Source organism: Ipomoea triloba, chromosome 15, assembly GCF_003576645.1.
Source record: "Ipomoea triloba cultivar NCNSP0323 chromosome 15, ASM357664v1".
Taxonomy (NCBI): Eukaryota; Viridiplantae; Streptophyta; class Magnoliopsida; order Solanales; family Convolvulaceae; genus Ipomoea; species Ipomoea triloba.
In genome coordinates, this window is record NC_044930.1 from 4,297,565 (window position 1) to 4,315,096 (window position 17,532).

General features: G+C 33.8%; 3 protein-coding genes across 3 annotated transcripts; 1 reads left to right on the forward strand and 2 right to left on the reverse strand.

The window, feature by feature from the left end:
- Positions 1-1,328: 1,328 nt before the first annotated feature.
- Positions 1,329-3,306, forward strand: LOC116006490 (60S ribosomal protein L7a-1-like). The gene is made up of 6 exons (XM_031246886.1): positions 1,329-1,425; positions 1,517-1,769; positions 2,313-2,482; positions 2,556-2,684; positions 2,777-2,869; positions 2,967-3,306. Exons 1-6 carry the CDS (start codon positions 1,423-1,425, stop codon positions 3,096-3,098), a joined length of 780 nt encoding a protein of 259 aa, XP_031102746.1. The 5' UTR covers positions 1,329-1,422; the 3' UTR covers positions 3,099-3,306.
- A 672-nt stretch (positions 3,307-3,978) lies between these two features.
- Positions 3,979-6,940, reverse strand: LOC116006447 (WEB family protein At2g38370-like). The gene is made up of 2 exons (XM_031246812.1): positions 6,593-6,940; positions 3,979-5,828 (listed from the first exon to the last, which is right to left on the reverse strand). Exons 1-2 carry the CDS (start codon positions 6,788-6,790, stop codon positions 4,323-4,325), a joined length of 1,704 nt encoding a protein of 567 aa, XP_031102672.1. The 5' UTR covers positions 6,791-6,940; the 3' UTR covers positions 3,979-4,322.
- Positions 6,941-9,337: 2,397 nt separating this feature from the next.
- Positions 9,338-10,813, reverse strand: LOC116007167 (peroxidase 4-like). The gene is made up of 3 exons (XM_031247774.1): positions 10,524-10,813; positions 10,221-10,412; positions 9,338-10,133 (listed from the first exon to the last, which is right to left on the reverse strand). Exons 1-3 carry the CDS (start codon positions 10,746-10,748, stop codon positions 9,585-9,587), a joined length of 966 nt encoding a protein of 321 aa, XP_031103634.1. The 5' UTR covers positions 10,749-10,813; the 3' UTR covers positions 9,338-9,584.
- Positions 10,814-17,532: the final 6,719 nt, after the last annotated feature.

The following is a 17,532-nucleotide window of genomic DNA, read 5'->3' on the forward strand; positions in this document are numbered from 1 at the left end:
GCTGCTATAACAAAACTTCTAGGCGGTGACCCTTGGCAACTGTATTTGTCGGGATAGAAGGTCGGCTAATATTTGAACTCATACTTGGCAAATTTTTTCTGTAGACCATGATCCATAAAGATGTGTGGACCATGAATGCAAGGTACATTTTTAATATACTAAAAATACATTATTTATTTACTAAATGTACATTATATGATAATATACAAAAAATGTATTTTCAATATTCAAATAATATACTTTTTATTTATAATCTAATATAGGAGAGCGCAATCGATTAACCGAAGTTTTTAAAACTTTAACCGTTAACTGAACCGAACTTTGTATTACCGAATTAATCGAACCGAAGTTTTTTAGGTTAATTGGTCGGTTAACCGATTAACTGAACCTTTTTAAACTAAAGTTTAAAATCCTAAAAATAATATATATAATAATAAATCCATAAGAAAATATACAAAAACAATACCATAACAACACTAGAAATTTTATAGGGATTTAACATATTAGATTATATATATATAAAAATTTCGGTCAACCGAAATTTCGAACCAAATTAACCGTTAACTGATTTTTAAAAAATCTTTAACCATTAACCGAACTGAAAAAGTTCGATTAAAAAATGTTTAACCGAACTTTGTTAGTTTGATCAGTTAATCGAAAATTTATCAAAATTTACACACTTCTATCTACATAGTGGCAAATTATGCCGTGGACCTGGGTCCAATACGACGCCGTTTTACTATATTTAAAAAAAAAATACTAAACATATAGCCCTGAAATGTGTGAATGTGAAGGTTTCAAATTGTGAATATGAAGTATATAATTTGTGAATATAGAGTTATGAATGTGTGAATCTGTAGTAGAGTTAACAGAGTTCTAGCAACTTGTAGCCCTGTAATGTGTGAATTTGGAGTTCCCAAGTTGTGAATATGGAGTATAGGACATGTGAATATAGAGTTTTGATTGTGTGAATGCATAACAGTGGTAATATAGTTACTAAACATATAGCCTGTAATGTGTGAATGTGGAGTTTTCAAATTATGAATGTGGAGTATAGGGTCTGTGAATGTAGAGTTTGTGTTCTGCTGCGATGAGGAGCCGCCGTTATTTATTTATTTATTTTTTAATAAAAAAAGAATTTATGAAACGACGTCGTATTGGACCCAGGTCCACCTTGCAAGGTGGACCTGGGTCCACGGCATAACTACTGCTAATTCGTAGGTTGGGCCGGGGAGTGGAACTTGTCTTTGTTCTTTTGTATTTTGGGCTTCATTTTTATTTTTAAAAGAAGCTAAATTGGCCTTATCAACTAGGCCCGGTTCTGGATCCATAAACCCAACTTTTTGTCGCCCTTATATTATAGCGTTAGTCTCTAGGGTTTTTCCAATTCTCCCTCTACCGCAAACCTAGTTCCTCTCTGCAATGGTGAGCTGCGCCTTTTGAGTTCTAATTGCTCTGCAATCTCTTTCAATTCGTGTCTAATCCTTTTCGTATTTGTTTTTTCTTTAATGTAAAGGCTCCGAAGAAGGGTGTGAAGCTCCCAGTTGCTGCTTCGAAGAAGAAGCCGGAGAAGGTCGTGAACCCGTTGTTCGAGAAGCGGCCGAAGCAGTTCGGCATCGGCGGGGCATTGCCACCGAAGAAGGATCTGACGAGGTTCGTGAAATGGCCTCAGGTTGTGCGTATCCAGAGGAAGAGACGGATCCTCAAGCAGCGCTTGAAGGTTCCACCTACCCTCAATCAGTTCTCCAAGACGCTTGATAAGAACCTTGGTCAGTTTGCTTTTTCCGCTGATCTCTTTTATTACCCTAGTTGCTCACCTTCTGTTTTAATTTGTTTATGTTTTATGCATATGGGAATATGTATGTATTTAACTTGTTCATGAATATTGGCATATAAGTTCAGTATAGGATATTATTGCAGCTGTGTGTTTTGATAGTTGTGTGAATTTGGATGAATTTTGAGGATAGTCAGTCTAGCTTGTTGTCAGTAACTATTTGCTTTCATGATTTGAAAGTTGCTTACTTTCAGTGATTGTTCACTTTTTTTTTGAAAACAGTGATGGTTGATTTTGGTTGCACTGGGTTGTTCATTTTTAGTTAAGAAAGTTCCCATTCACAGTAGTACTTTTTTTTGGTTGAACCTATAATTCCTATAAGTGAAGTTATCACCAGGGCTACCCTGTTTTGTTTATGTAACATTAACAAGCATTAAACTTGAGCATTGTTTGGTTGAGGTTTCATTTGTAGTGACGATAATGATTCTGTAATTTTGTGATTGATGATAAATTGTATATGAATCTTCTGAATCTGCAGCCACAAATCTCTTCAAGATGCTCCTGAAGTATAGGCCTGAGGACAAGGCAGCAAAGAAGGAGCGACTTCTGAAAAGAGCCCAGGCCGAGAGTGAAGGGAAAACTCCTGAAATCAAGAAGCCTATTGTTGTCAAGTATGGGCTTAAGCACGTTACTTATCTTGTGGAGCAGGTTACACCCTCAACTATATTATTTATTCTCTATCTACTAGTAAAAACTGTTACTTATTGAAGCTTTATTGTAGAACAAAGCACAACTGGTTGTCATTGCTCATGATGTTGACCCCATAGAATTGGTGGTCTGGCTTCCAGCTTTGTGCAGGAAGATGGAAATCCCTTACTGCATTGTCAAGGGAAAAGCAAGATTGGGTTCTGTAAGTATCCTTTGTTTTGTATGTTGTGTTTCTCCCTTTTCTTGTTAACCTTCAGTGCATTTGTCTTATGTATATATGCACCCATTTTACAGATTGTCCACAAGAAGACAGCATCAGTTTTGTGCTTGACTTCAGTGAAGAATGAGGACAAATTGGAGTTCTCCAAGATCTTGGAGGCCATCAAGGTCTGAAATTTTAAATTTTGTAAATACGATACAAATTTTTATGCCCTTGGAATTTCATTGTGTTTAATTGGCTTTCTCTGTTATTCTGTTGATTCAGGCCAACTTCAATGACAAATATGATGAAAACCGCAAAAAATGGGGCGGTGGTATCATGGGCTCGAAATCTCAAGCGAGGACAAAGGCCAAAGAAAGGGTTCTTGCAAAGGAGGCTGCTCAGAGGATGTCTTAGTTTGTATTGTCATTTAATCATTATAGTATTTCCTGTTATCCTGTTATAAGGTTTAGACAAATTTTAGACATTTCTTTCTCTGGGTGATGAAGTTCATTAAATTTTGGTTGTCTTCTGAATTTTAAAGGCTTGTTTGGCCTTTGGATTTCTGAGTTGTTATTTACTAGTACTTAGCAATGAAATGCCTTTACTATTTGACATTTTGAGCTACCTATTAGCAAGCATTTGACAATCCTATTAATTTTGGACTCCCATCCCCATTTAATTTGTCTTCTCTCACTTTTGGACCAACAAGTAGCAGCACATCTCTTTCATTATCATCTGAAACCATGGTTCCTTGTATAGGAGAACCATTATCTCCATTACTACCTGAGGAATCAGAGACTTATTAGTCTCTTTTCTCTAGACATGGTAGCAATCTTTCAATTGGTATTTGCTGACATATATGAGAGAAAATATAGCTATTTTTCAATTCATAGATATTTCTGTGTAGATTTCTTGTTAACTGCAAAAGTAGGCCTGTTTTAGCAAGCATTGATTTTTATGAGATAATGCATATTTCTATTAAATTTTATATCGGTTCCTATATTTAATGTATATTATTAGTATTAATATTTACAATATTGCTGTGGATATTTTGTTGCAAAATCATCTTTAGATTAATAGAAAAGAGACAACTTTACAGCTTCAAGGAATTTTAGTCCTTAAGAGTGTAAACTATGAAACAGTTGTAACAGCAGAGGTTTGTACTAGGTAGTTGATATAAATTATATATATAACAGGGAATGTATCATTTTGGCAGAATTACAACAAGCTTGTTAGCATATAACTATAAAGATGGGGATAGGGATGTCTATAATCATAACAGGAATTTTAACCCTTGCAAATATAATGGCTGCTATTATTCACAATTCTCTAGAAATTTTCAAATTCTCTCTCCAAGGCTAATTTTTCAAGTTCTCCAAATTTTTACACACTGCCCTGGCCAAGGCTGTGATCTCACAACATTTTGAACTACCTATTAGCCTATTGCTTCACAACATTTTGAGCTACCTATTAGCCTATTGCTTCACAACATTTTAAGGTACCTATTAGCAAATGTCACTTAGAATTAGCTGATTTTACATTAAGAATTGCTAAATGTCAATTGAGCAAAATTATGTCTTTAATATGCATGCAATGTAGGCACTAGAAGATGGCAAAATTACAAATGCCTTTAGTACTCTAATGTCTTGAAACCTTAAACTTTGAGGTCTTCTTCTTCTTGCCTTGTTTTGTCACAAGAAGTGAGATTCTGGAGAAGCTAAACTTCTTTCTCTTTGAGGGATGAACTTCATGTGCATTCTCTTTCGGGTCTTTCAAGCTGGGCATGCTGTTTAGCTTACCAAACATTTGGCCAAGTGAAAGTGAAACTTTGTGCTTTCCATTGCCCTTTTCTACGCGTTTTCCATTCTCAAATTCTTCGGTTATAAGCAGTTTCCTACTCAATATTTGCCCTATTGATATCGTCGACTTAAGAGCTGACGGTGCCTCGTTGCTGACGAGAGTGAGACCGTTCACATCGAGCAGGGAAGGATCTTTCCGGTGCTGAAATGACTTGGAATTCTTGAACTTGGTTGGGTTCTGGACAGTATGTTTTCTTTGGCAGTGATCAAATCTCCATTCGCGAATGGCTTCTTCCACTTCCAGTTTACCTTGATTGGCAGCCTCGACTCTGCTCAGCGCTTCTTCTAAGGCTGCCTTGCTTAGTTTAACTTCTTCTGTGGCTTCCTCGACCTTCTTCAAGATTTCTATTTTTGCGGCATTGGCTTCATCAGCTAGAAGCATTGCGCCAATGGCTCTCCTCTTACAAGCCTCATCTGCATCTCGAGCTCTGGAGGTCAATGCGGAGTATTCCTCCAAGGTAAGGGTTATTCCAACCCCAGGTTTTCTCTGAGAAGTTGTAAACAAGTTCTCGCTGTTTGAGAGGGCTTTGATCTCTGCAAGAGCAACAGACTCGGTGGCCCTAGCGGCTTCTTTCATCTTTTTGGCTGCAATCAGCTTGATCTCTGCGGTCTTGATCCTAGCCTTCGTCTGTTCAATCTCGAGCATAGCTAATAGAACCTCCGATTTTGTAGCTTCACCCACCTTTTTAAACTGTTGTGTCTCCGAACACAGCCTCTGAAGCTCCGTCGTGAGATCCAGGGGCTCACGAGAATCGCCATTACAAGCTTCCACCAGCTCCAGATTTCGCTTCGTTTGATTCAACTCTTCCTCGAGAGATGAGACCTTGACGAAATTTGAAGCTAGCCTTTTCTTGGTCTTCTCGAGCAAGATCCTCTCTTTCTCTATTTTCGCGTTGTATGATCCGACTGTGGCTCGAATGTCCACAAGATCACGCGTAGTCTTGCTTAAATTAAATTTCGCTTGTTTCAACTCCAACAATATGAGACCAGGGGCCGACGATGGACACAGATTGAAACCACATCCATCACTTCCCACAAGATCACCATTTCTTTCCTTCGGTGCCACTTCTGCAACAGCATCTATACCCTTAGCTTCTGAATAAAAATCGAGTGAAGCATCGAGCTCAGATGCCTTCTGCAACTTTACTTTCAGTTCTTCCATGGTAGTCTTGGCGCTTTCGAGTTCTTTTAGGACAGCAAGCGTTTCCCTTTCTTTAACAACCAAATCCCTTTCCAACTGCGCAGCTTGCTCCTCCACCTTCGCTATGTCAACCTCGTAGGTAACCTGGTTTTATCCCGCAAATGCAGAACAAAGAAATCAAATGAAGGAATGCCAGAGAGACCAACAAACAAACTACCTGCAATTTTTGCTATATATGAATCTAATCCATACACACAAACATTTCAAGGACACCAAAAACAAGATTACAGTAACCTCTATAGGGCTACAGGCCAATGAACAAACAAGACATTTCCTAGTCACTTCACAGTTCTTTAACATAAGATTAGAATCCATAAAATGAAACTTAGCAACATCTCTTTTACCTATACAGAATGCCACACATTACATGAAACCCAGACATCAAGTTCAAATCTTTGCCACCTTGTATTAAACAACAATACTACAAACAAAATCTCCAAGGAAGTTGAAAATCAACACACAAAAGTACAGTGGCATTCTTGCTCAGACAAAATTCTCACACCCCGGCCCGACTGAACAGTGGAGGATAAATCATGGAGATTTAGCGACCCATTAGATGGGAGGACCAATGCTTACTGTCCGCATTGCTCACAATCTATCACCCAGTAACCAATTAAGCTAACGTGTGGGCACAAAATTAAAGTAGAATTCTTGATCATTAGCTAAGCAGCAACATGGAAAGAAAAACCATTCATTTCTTAATAATAGTATCCCATTTTGGCCTGGCGATTCCAGATTTTGAGTCCGAACAGAAACTCAAGACTTCACATAATGACAAAAAGAACAAACACAAAGAAAGATTATGAAAAAACAAAGCGCAAAAAGACAAATGCGAGTGAGGGAGACACCTGGGAATCACGGCGGGACGGCTTATGGGCAGTGGGCCTCCAGAAACCGATACCACCGAACCGAGTGGCCGCCTCTTTCACCGACTCAAACGGAACCGAAGTGTCGATCTCCGCCCTACAAACCTCCGAATTCGGGTCCATCTTCGCACCCGAATCAAGCCCGTCTTCAAGCCTCGCCCCATTGTTCTGCGGATCCATTACAAATAAACCCCAAACAGTGGCAAGAAAAGGGGAAATGGGGTAGTGGGCAGGATTGAATTGGAAGCACAGAAGCAGTGAAGTGGGAGTGTAACGTTGTAGGATGTTGGTTGGTCGGTGGGTAGGTGAAGAGGTTCTTGTCCGGTGGGGGAACTGTGGTCTGTAACGGTACGTGATTACTCGTTACTGTCACTGTAAAAAGGTTGGAAAAAGAAAAAAAGAAAAAGGAGTTTACCAGTTTAAAGGTATTAAAGAATGGCCAAATGGGAGAGGGAAACCATTTCAATTTGTTGATGTTCAATTTTTGTTACCATTTTTATCTTTAGTTTATATAGAATTTTAAATAAAAAAATGTGCACCAATTAAGTGTTTATTATATCATTTATGAATATATATGTTGGCAAATTATACCATGGACCATGGTCTATCTTGCATTGTGGATCATTGTCTAAAAATAACATTCATGGAAGGTATATCACATGATAATGTCACATTAACATATTCGATACCTACGACTTGTAAGATTATAGAATGAACTGTCATTGAAGAGAATAACCAAAGTATTTATAGTGTACAACAGAAGAGAAATAGAGAAGTTACAACTAATCACTAGTTTACAGGAATGAATGTAGAATAACAAAATAACCTCAGCCACTCATATGCTTAACACAACTAATAATTCATGTGTCTTATTTATGTGTCTATCATATTAAGTGTCTTTTAACTGCAGACACATAATTTTTAGACTAGGGTTCACAATGCAATATGGACATTGATCCATAGTATAAGCATTAAACTAAACGTGATTTAATTGCCAAGTACTATGTAGTGTGATGACACATCTTCTATTACCATTTCAAATGGGTGGTCATGGGAACAAACGCCGATTGGGGGCATTGATTTTTGGGCTAAAAAAATTTAAAAAATATAGAACAAATACTACATTGTAAAGAATCACGATTATTTCAAAAAATATAATTTAATTTTTTTTCTTAAAACTATGAAAAATTTATTCCTCAAATAATTATTTACGAGATACAATTATTTCCTAAAGATAATACAATAGAGCCTAAGAACGGAAAACAACCTAGTAATAGTAATAGTAATAATAAGAATAATAATAATAATTCATCAGCCAAATATAATAAAACAAAATATTCAATTAAGCCTAAAAATATACATAAACTCCAACATTAAGCAACTTAAGCACAAAAGGAATACAGTACAAATATGAAACCCTAACTCATAACTTATTTGCAACCGTAGAAATCCTTCTAGCTACTCCGTTAACAAAACCAAACCATTTCATAAACCCTGAAAACAAATTCTATTTGATGGTAAGGCTAAATACAATTACCAGCCCGAGATGACAAAGAAAAAATGCATGAAGTATAAACAATAATGAAATGAAACAATCATGAAAGTACTTCACGTAGTAATAAAGCCACTCGTTCCATGTGCTTGCTTTATGTCGTCCTCAGCATGTTTGCTCCTAAAAAGCATATGGAAGCAAACATCTATCGGAAATATATAAATTTTATTAACTAATATAATGAATTTAATATTATAATATTAAATAATAATAATAATATCAACAATTACAAACAAAGAGGAATAATAACATTTTTTTAGATATTAAAAATAAAATTATTATTTTATTTATAAAAATGTCAACGCATTTATATATTTATAATAATGAATGTTTTCATTATTTGAAATTTTCTAAAATGTTTTCAAATATTATAAAAAAATAATTTAAAATAAGTTTCATGAATTAAATTAAACATATAAAAATATAATATTTAGAAGAGTAGTTGATATTAATATATATATATATATATATATATATATATATATATATATATATAGATAGAGTCAAACAAGATAAAATTGGACAAGTCATCTTCAATAATGGTTGGGAAGCGCTATGGATGAATTGACAAGAGTCAGCAGTAAGAACTAAGAATATTCAAAGGCTTATTCCATATAATAATTATATAATGAACAATAATACATAAAATTAAACTTTTTATCACTCCGTATCCACATGACATTTAAATTGATTTAAGAAAAGAAGTGAGTCATAATTTTTATTCCTTTTTATTTTATTCTTCTAATAAAAACATGGACGTAACATGACGAGGAGTGGAGGTTGAGGAAAGTAACCCAAAATGACTTTGGAGTCGAGCTGAGGCTAATGTGAGCTCAGCTAGACGAAGCTTGAAGTCAAGGCCATGCTGGGAGGATACGAGTTCAACGTGATTGTTGGATACTTTAGACCCTATCTGCATGTGGAGTGCTCAAATCGCATGGTTACGTTGTTTCTTAAAAGAAGTTAAGGAGCTACTATAAATACTTTGTACATAATTTAAAAAGGACAAAATGCTACTTCTTGCAAACACAATCATTATATATACTAAACAAACAATTAATACAAAGAATAAGACATTTTCCTTATCCTCTACCATTAAAGTTAGTTCATCTTTTGTCCGGATTTATTATTTACACCAGTGTTGTATTATATTCAAAAAAAAAAAAACATAAGCAGGCAGTAAATATTGGAATATATTACATTATAATATAGACAAAGTTACAATATATTATGACATGCACAGGCAAAACAAATTTCATATATATAATTCTCACTTACAACGGATTAACGCAAAACAACATATTCATAATAATCCAACTTTAATTTTGGCTTCTCCACGCATCCTTATAACCCCATTTTATTTGGTAACTCTCGTGGTTGAAGCTTATAATATACTTATATTGCAATTTGGATGCATGGAACTCAATTAACTTTCCCACAATTCTTCCTAATTTGGCCACTTGAGCCTGTGAGAGGACCGAGATTACTCATTTTCAGCATAGCATCTGCAAAATCTTTGGAGAAAATGGAAGGATTAAAGGTATACGTCTTGACTATGGAATCTGTAGAACCTCCGTTATAGAGTTCTTGGTCAGAATGGAAGAGTCCCTTTTTCTTCAATAAGTCCCTGAAATAACAATTATCAAACTTGGTTGGAGTGGGGTCCATTGGAGTAAGGTTGTTGTCACCTCCACTTCGAGGACATATTCCTTGCAACGATGATGCAAATGAGGGATCTATGTTGGTATCGTTGTAGATTCGAGATCGAAATGTTGTGCACCTAGCTTTCCCTATTGTGTGGCCACCGGAGAGAGCAACCAATTCCCTAGCACTAAAGCCATGTTTGGAGAAAGAAGATAAGAGTGCGCTGAGATTAAAATTTGGTCCAGGAAGATTGTTGTTAGCTGCACTTATACTTGCTGTGGTTGAGTCTCGTCTCCCTAATAACACATTCCAACTAGGACCACCAAGCTGTAATATCGTAACAAGTAAAATGGTTGGTTTAGTAACTTTTTACAATTATACTTCATGATTGGTTTTAAGATCACTAATTATTACCACAACAGTTGAGTCTCGAGCAGCAACAGCTACAATATCAGCACAAGATACAACACCGGGACAACTGTTCTCAAGTTGAGCTTTAATGTTGTCAATCACGTTCAATCCTCTTATGGAGTTGTTATTTGCTAGAGAAGTTTGTTCCCCCGTAAAAGTTGATGTGTCATCCAACAAAATCGATCCATCACAACCCTGTTTCAAATTTATAAAACAAACAAAAAAATAATATCACTAATATTACATCGTTATTTCATTAAATTGTATGTACTACGTAGAGAATAATATAATTGAAGAAAAACTTGCATTGACAAAGCAGTCATGGAAATGGAGACGAAGCAAGGATGCTCCCATTCGAGTTTCAGCCTTAATGGCGGATATCACACCAGATTTGATAATGGAAAGGGCACTGGGACAAGATTTTGAGTAAAAATTTGTAGACAATTGAGCAGAACTCAGCCCACCGAGAAGGGAGAAGAGCATGATTGCAACATGAATATGAATTGAAGAAGGAATTGTAGTCTTCATCATGACTACTATTGTATGAGAAAGGAGAAAGGAAAGGAAGTTTTCCAAGTTTCAACTTAGAAACAAAGAAAGAAATGGTGGCTTGGCTTGTGGATAGTGCTTGTTGTCTTCATATTATCATATATTTATAGTAGAGACTTAAACCAAGATGTAGCTTTACTATAATACGATAATGTTTCTCTTAGAATACTTAAACATGTTTAGCTTTGTGAAAGAAACCATAGTAGAATTAGTCAATTATGAGAATTGATCGAAGTTAAGTTGATGGATGCTACAACTTGGAACTGTAATGCAAGTCTTCAATAATTCAATTGAGTGGTCGTCATTAGTATGCTGATGATTAAGTGAAACGCGTAAAGCCCTCATTGCATGGACATCATGTGATTAATTACGACATTATTTGACAATTTCTTATTTTTCATCAAGGAAAAGTTCTCTCTCATCTTTAATATCATGTCTCAATTATAGAAAACTTAGATGTTGAACCTATACGCCAAGGAAGTGACAACTAATTATAAATAATGGATAAAATTATCTTATGGAATGTAAAGTTCATTTTAGTCTTTGAATATAATCATACATTAGTCAATTTAGATAGATATTTTTTTTATGATTTAAATGATAATTCTGAATAAGTTAAAAAATTTTACATCACTTAATGATCGAATATATTGTTACGTCGTTTTTATTTTTAATGACGAGCAATTATACTCTAATGAAATTTACGTTTTAATCAATGTAATGGGATGTCTTGACGTAGATGGCATGGCATTTTGATAATATTAATGTAAGAAGACAAGTTCAAATTCCCCTCTCTCTCTCTTTTTAATGATTTAAATTTAATTTTTAAGCAACTAGTCAACTTTAATTTATAACATGGCATTGTCATGTTAATAACATGTAAGTTTAACATAAGGTAATATTACCCTTATTATTATATTACGGAGTACAATTTTAATAACATAAATAATAAGTTAGCCAAATTTATGATTGATGAAGTATTGATCTAATAAAGGCTTGGGTGAATAATTAGGCATATGCTAGCTAGGTGGAGATGTTTGTGGCCTTGAGGGGGAGAAGGCTTAGTGCAGCAATTGCATGGGAGCATCTTAAGTCATATATATACACACACACTTTTATTGTATCAAGTATACAATAGTGGTTTTTGATGCGGGCAACCAATATAGTGATTTTTGGTACGGTGTGGTTTTTAGGAAGCAAAGCTTATGTGGAGGAGAGAGGGAGAGGAGAGAGAACGAAGGAAATGAGTCTTTGCAGGAAGAGTGATTTTTTGATTGAACATGTCTTGTTCGTGCATTCAGCGCACCTTGCACGCCCAGCAGGCGCGTGAAAGCTTCTGTTTTATTTTTTTTTTTCCTCTGATGGTTGGTTTCTTCTTCTTTTATTTATTTATTTTTTGCTTTTGTTCTCTCTCTCCCCTGTCATTGTAATATGTCGGAAACGCCTAAAAAATCATGCCTATTGGAGATGCTTGATTAGACCATTGCTTCCAAGTTGCTAGACAAAGACAACATGACTTTTTTTGGTGACAAGTTATATTCAAACAAAATACAATCAAGATTATCATCTAATTAATATTTGGATTCATTTTTCTTTGAAGTAGTTGAAAAAGTATGAATATACATGTATCCACTAGACATATCTAATTCATAATAAATGTACTATTAACATTCATAAGAGTCACACAGTACCCTCAATAGCCTACAAATAAAGAAAAGTCTCAAGACATGCATCCAAATTAAGATTTAAGACTACTTAATTTCCTAACTAACATGTAACATCCACATAGGTGTTTAAATCTAATCTTTATAAAGAAAAAAAAAACTTATGAGTTACCCGTAAATTTTTGATTAACTTCATTAGCATCAACTGAAATGAAAGATTATGACCTCTAACCTGTAATTTTGGGTTCAAATTATACTACAAAAATGTTAACTACTTTTGACCATTTAACGTTTAACCCAAACACAACCCAAGTTGTGTATGTTGGTTCTGATGATAGAAATAAATATTTTAAAAAGAAAACTAATTATGTATGTGGTTATAGAAAGGTGGCGTTTTTAAAATTCGTCTCAACCTACATGCACATGCGGTGACTAAACTTTTTAACATTCCACCTAAAAATTAAATCAATCAATAAATATCTTTAATGAATTAAAATAAGTTAAAATTAAGCATAATACCTCCAAATAAACGAAGATCAAAACTACATATAAAATAAGACTATGGTACTGTTTAGTAACATAGTTAGCTTATAAGCCAATTTTGACTTATTTGACCACTATTAGTTGTTTGACTTGGTTAAACAGTCAATATAAGTGTTTGATTAATAAATTTTTTTAATAACTTATTGCTCCAAGATGCTAAAATTCAAAAATATACTCAAAGTAACTTTTTTTATTAGCTTTTTGAGAAAGTCATTTGCATGTAATCAGCTATCCGCTAACAACTAATTTTTCAAACATCTTTCTACGATCAACTAATACTATCAAACTCACTGACCCAATTGGCTAACAACTATTTACCAAACACCTCATATGTATGCTGGTGTAAGTAAATTAAATCAATGATCCCAACATAAATCAATTGGATTAAGCTAGGATTGAGTACGCAAGCAAATAAAGTAACAAAGAAGAAGATGAAGTTAGTCACTTGAGGTGATTTGGGTAAAGAGTTTCATTACAACAGTAGAGTTTCAGTCTTTTTTTTTTCTTTTTTTTTTTTTAAATTATAATACATAAAATTAATATTTATAGGCAACTTATGGAATTTAGTTGTTACAAGAGACTTGATAATTAATATACAATTAAAACACATGTAAATGAGTTGCTGGCTTTGTGAATAGTGTAACCCCAACGAGAATATCGATCTTGTAGTTATAACTTATTGTGCAGGTTCCAAAGGTAATAACTTATTTTTTGTTACGTTGGCCAGTCACTCGGGAATCTAGAGTTTTGAGTCACCATAGGCCAAGACCAATTGAATTTATTCGTCCAACAACTGTTATGTTCACGACGGCATTTAGGATCGATTGATGGGGGACCCAAGGTAATAATCCTAACAATACAATGTAATCTTTTGATGAGATTTTAACAACAAAAGAATTTTGGCCACAAATAAAAGAAAAAAAGATCAAATACGTCCCTAAACTTTACACCGAAGTACAATTAATTAAGTCATGAACTTTTAAAAAATTCAATTAAACACTTAAACTTAACATTTTAGTGTATTCAAACCCAATAGTTGGTTATCCACATGGGATAATTGGTCATTACTCATTAGGGTTACGATAACCATTCTGACAGACGGCGAATCATTCCAAAGGTCTGCGAACGGTCGTTGGTTACAATTACAATTGAAGAAGGTCGGTCACTTTCTCCAGTGAGTGACCAGACCGTCGCCCCGCCTTCTCCAACATGGAGAAGGCGGATCACATTCTCTAGTTGGAGAAGGAGATCGTAATGACACCTGCTTGGCTTATCCAAGCGCTGGTCACCCTTCCATGTTGGCGGAAGATTTTTTTTTTTTTTTTTTAAATTCTGATAATAAGGAGTGGTCAACAATGAATAATTTACCGGTAAATAGAACTTATTTGACTAATTTTGACAAACTCAAGTGTTTAATTGCACCTTTTTGAAGTTCAAGGGCTTAATTGTATTTTCACGTAAAGTTTAAGGGTGTATTTGACCCTTTTCCCACAAATTATTGTTATTGTATGTGTGCATTATACTAAAGAGTTCGATGTCAACTTTTCTTTAGAGTAAGAGTTAAATTTTATGACAAAAACTAACATGAAATTTAAATTAGTATCATGGTGATGAAAATATCGCATGCTATATGAAAAAGAAAAAAAAAAGAGTTTGATGCATGTCACATAGATAAATTTGTCACAAGAGACTAATGAGATCGAGTCTCACCAACGACATTGTGGGAACAATCTCTCAAATGAGGGGCTCCTTGTACACAATAAACAAAAGTTAGTCTTTGTTGATAAGTCGAGTCACCATGATTAATTTTTTCACTATTCAATTGGTCCAGGTGTGAGGAGCCGTGGGAGATCCACATATATTTGTTACAGAAAAAAAGAAAGAAAAAAAAGGAAAAAAACATTATCTTCTTATATTCGGTCTTCCGTGGAGTATGCTTGAGTTTCTTTCATGCATTAAATTTCGAATAAATAAGGATTTGTTTGCATCAATTATGTTACTTGTATAATTTTAAAACTGTTCCCATACTTATAATTGATTGTTGAATACTGTAGAATTTAATTGGGGGTTGGGACGGTAGAGAAATTAATAATCAAGAGTTTTAGTTTTAATATAAGTTTGGGCCCTTCATCCCTGCTCTAAAATAACGTCAAATTTATATTTCTCCTTTTTAATGCTATTGACTCTGTTATTGCAACTGTTCATCTTACTGAAGCACAAAAAGTCAATATCGCATTTACTAAAGCGAGAACCCACCCCCTTCCATATAAGAGTGCAAACGGGTGCTACTAGACCACAAGATCTAATCTTGGCGTCCTTAATATGATTTAAACCTTACACCTAACGATTGGCAAAAAAGAAAACTTTATCAACTTATTTTGAGTTAATTGACTTTTTTTTTTTTTGCAAACAGTTGATTGACCTATTAAACTTATTTTAAGTTGTTTTTAAAAAAAAAAAAAAACTTATTTTGAGTTGTTTTTGTTTTAATATAGTTTTAAGGGATGGAACCAAATTCATGCCTTAAACTTATTTATTATAAATTGTTGTGTATTTATATATTATATTTTTAACATGTTATTTTACGTGTGTATGCTGATTACCTTTTGGATAGACCACACACCACATGTGGACATAGTCTCTCTATCATATATTGGCGATGTAAAGATTCAAAAGGTGTTAAATCTCAATTAAATGTTTATGGTGATAATTAGATAAAATATTTATATTTTATATAGAAAAAATGATAGTTTTAGTCCATTAATTATTTAATTATACCTAAATTGTAGACTCACTCCATGAATAATTATCTTATACAAATTTACCCTTTAATTATGTTTAATGTGGTAGTTTCAAACCATTATTACTTATAGATTTTGTTATCATTAACAATTTATTTTAAATTTCTAAATTATTAAAAGACATATTAGTCGTTTCATAAAATTTTCTCGAATTCCATCAATGAATCTTCATATAAACCACATATCCTTTTCCATATTAAAAAACACTAAACCACTAGAAATTTAATTATAATTATACAAAATTTTAATTTTATTACATATTTGTATAATTATTAAATTGTATATTATTTTTATATATTCAAAGTTAATATTTATACGTTATAAACTAAAAACTTATTATAATTTGAAAAATTAAAATGAATACAACTTACAACTAATAGTCCTAAAGCTATATATTATAATTTCTCCCTAGACTTCAACTCTAATGCTACAACTATCCATTAGTTGTCATTTTCATACGTTTAGCTTATATTGATTTAGTTGTAAAAAGGTTAGATTCACAGATCCAAGTGATATTGTTTTCGGTGGGACTAGAAGAGTAGAAGACAGATTTGAGTCATTTTCGCCATTTGGTGTCGGTCGGGTGGGTAATCTAGCTAATTATTGATTTAGGCAAGTTGATGACATTTTCTTGCAGCTAATTAACTAAGTTTAAGGTTGTCTGTAGAAAGTGAACCCTAACACATTTTTCACATGCATTCGTAATGAATCTGTATATGCGAATGGTGGTAAAGGTTTAAATAATTAAACTTTATAAGGCTGGCCCTGTTTGGTAAATACAGTCAATTTTGACCTATTTGACCATTATTAGTTATTTGATTTGGTTAAAAAATTAATATATGCGTTTTATTAATAAGTTTTTTTTTTAACTCCAAAATACTAAATTTCAAAAGGCTACTCAAAGTAACCTTTTCAATTGCCTTTTGAGAAAAGAAATTATGCCAAACATCTATAAGCTCTAATTTACCAAACATTTTTCTACAATTAGCTAATATTATCAATTAATACTATATTCTAACCCAATCAGCTAACATCTATTTACAAAACAGTCCCTATCTACATTCATAAAATCTTTCATGCCTTCCTAAACAAAGGAAACTTGAAAAATGATTTCTTTTCCGGATTTCCAAACACAACCTTAAGTAAATTGTGAAAGAATTCAAAGCAAATTGAAATAGTCATTTTTGGAGTGATATTACTACACTGATTGCCTGATTATTAATACGCGTAAGTCGTCTCTGCATGGGATTCCGACGTTTGACATTTTCTTATTTTCATCTAAGAAGATTTCCCTTTCACCTTCAATATGATGTCTCAATTAATTATATAAAACTCAAATATAAGCCTGGCTCTGTGTGCGTTCCGTGCACGTATTAGAATAATGAATATTTTGGGGTGTGTTAGAATAATGAATATGTAAAAAAAAAAATAAATTTTGCTTAGTGCATGTTCTGTGCCTGTATTAGGATAATGAATATTCTGGGATAAAGATAATAATTTTTCTTTGTTAATTTGGTTTGTAGTTAGGCAATTCACATCTTGTTCCTGGGTGGCTGGCGGCTCTGCTTACGGATAAGTTCTTCAGCGCCTGCATTATAGATTATGAATTTATGCTGTATTGTGTTGTGATAGGTAAGAAGGTATATCTACCATGATGTTTTGAGGTTGAAGGATGCTGAGAAATTGCTGGACTGTGTTTCTGTTCAAGTATGAATCCATTCATTTCTTGATTTCAACAACGTTTGAGACAAGGAATTT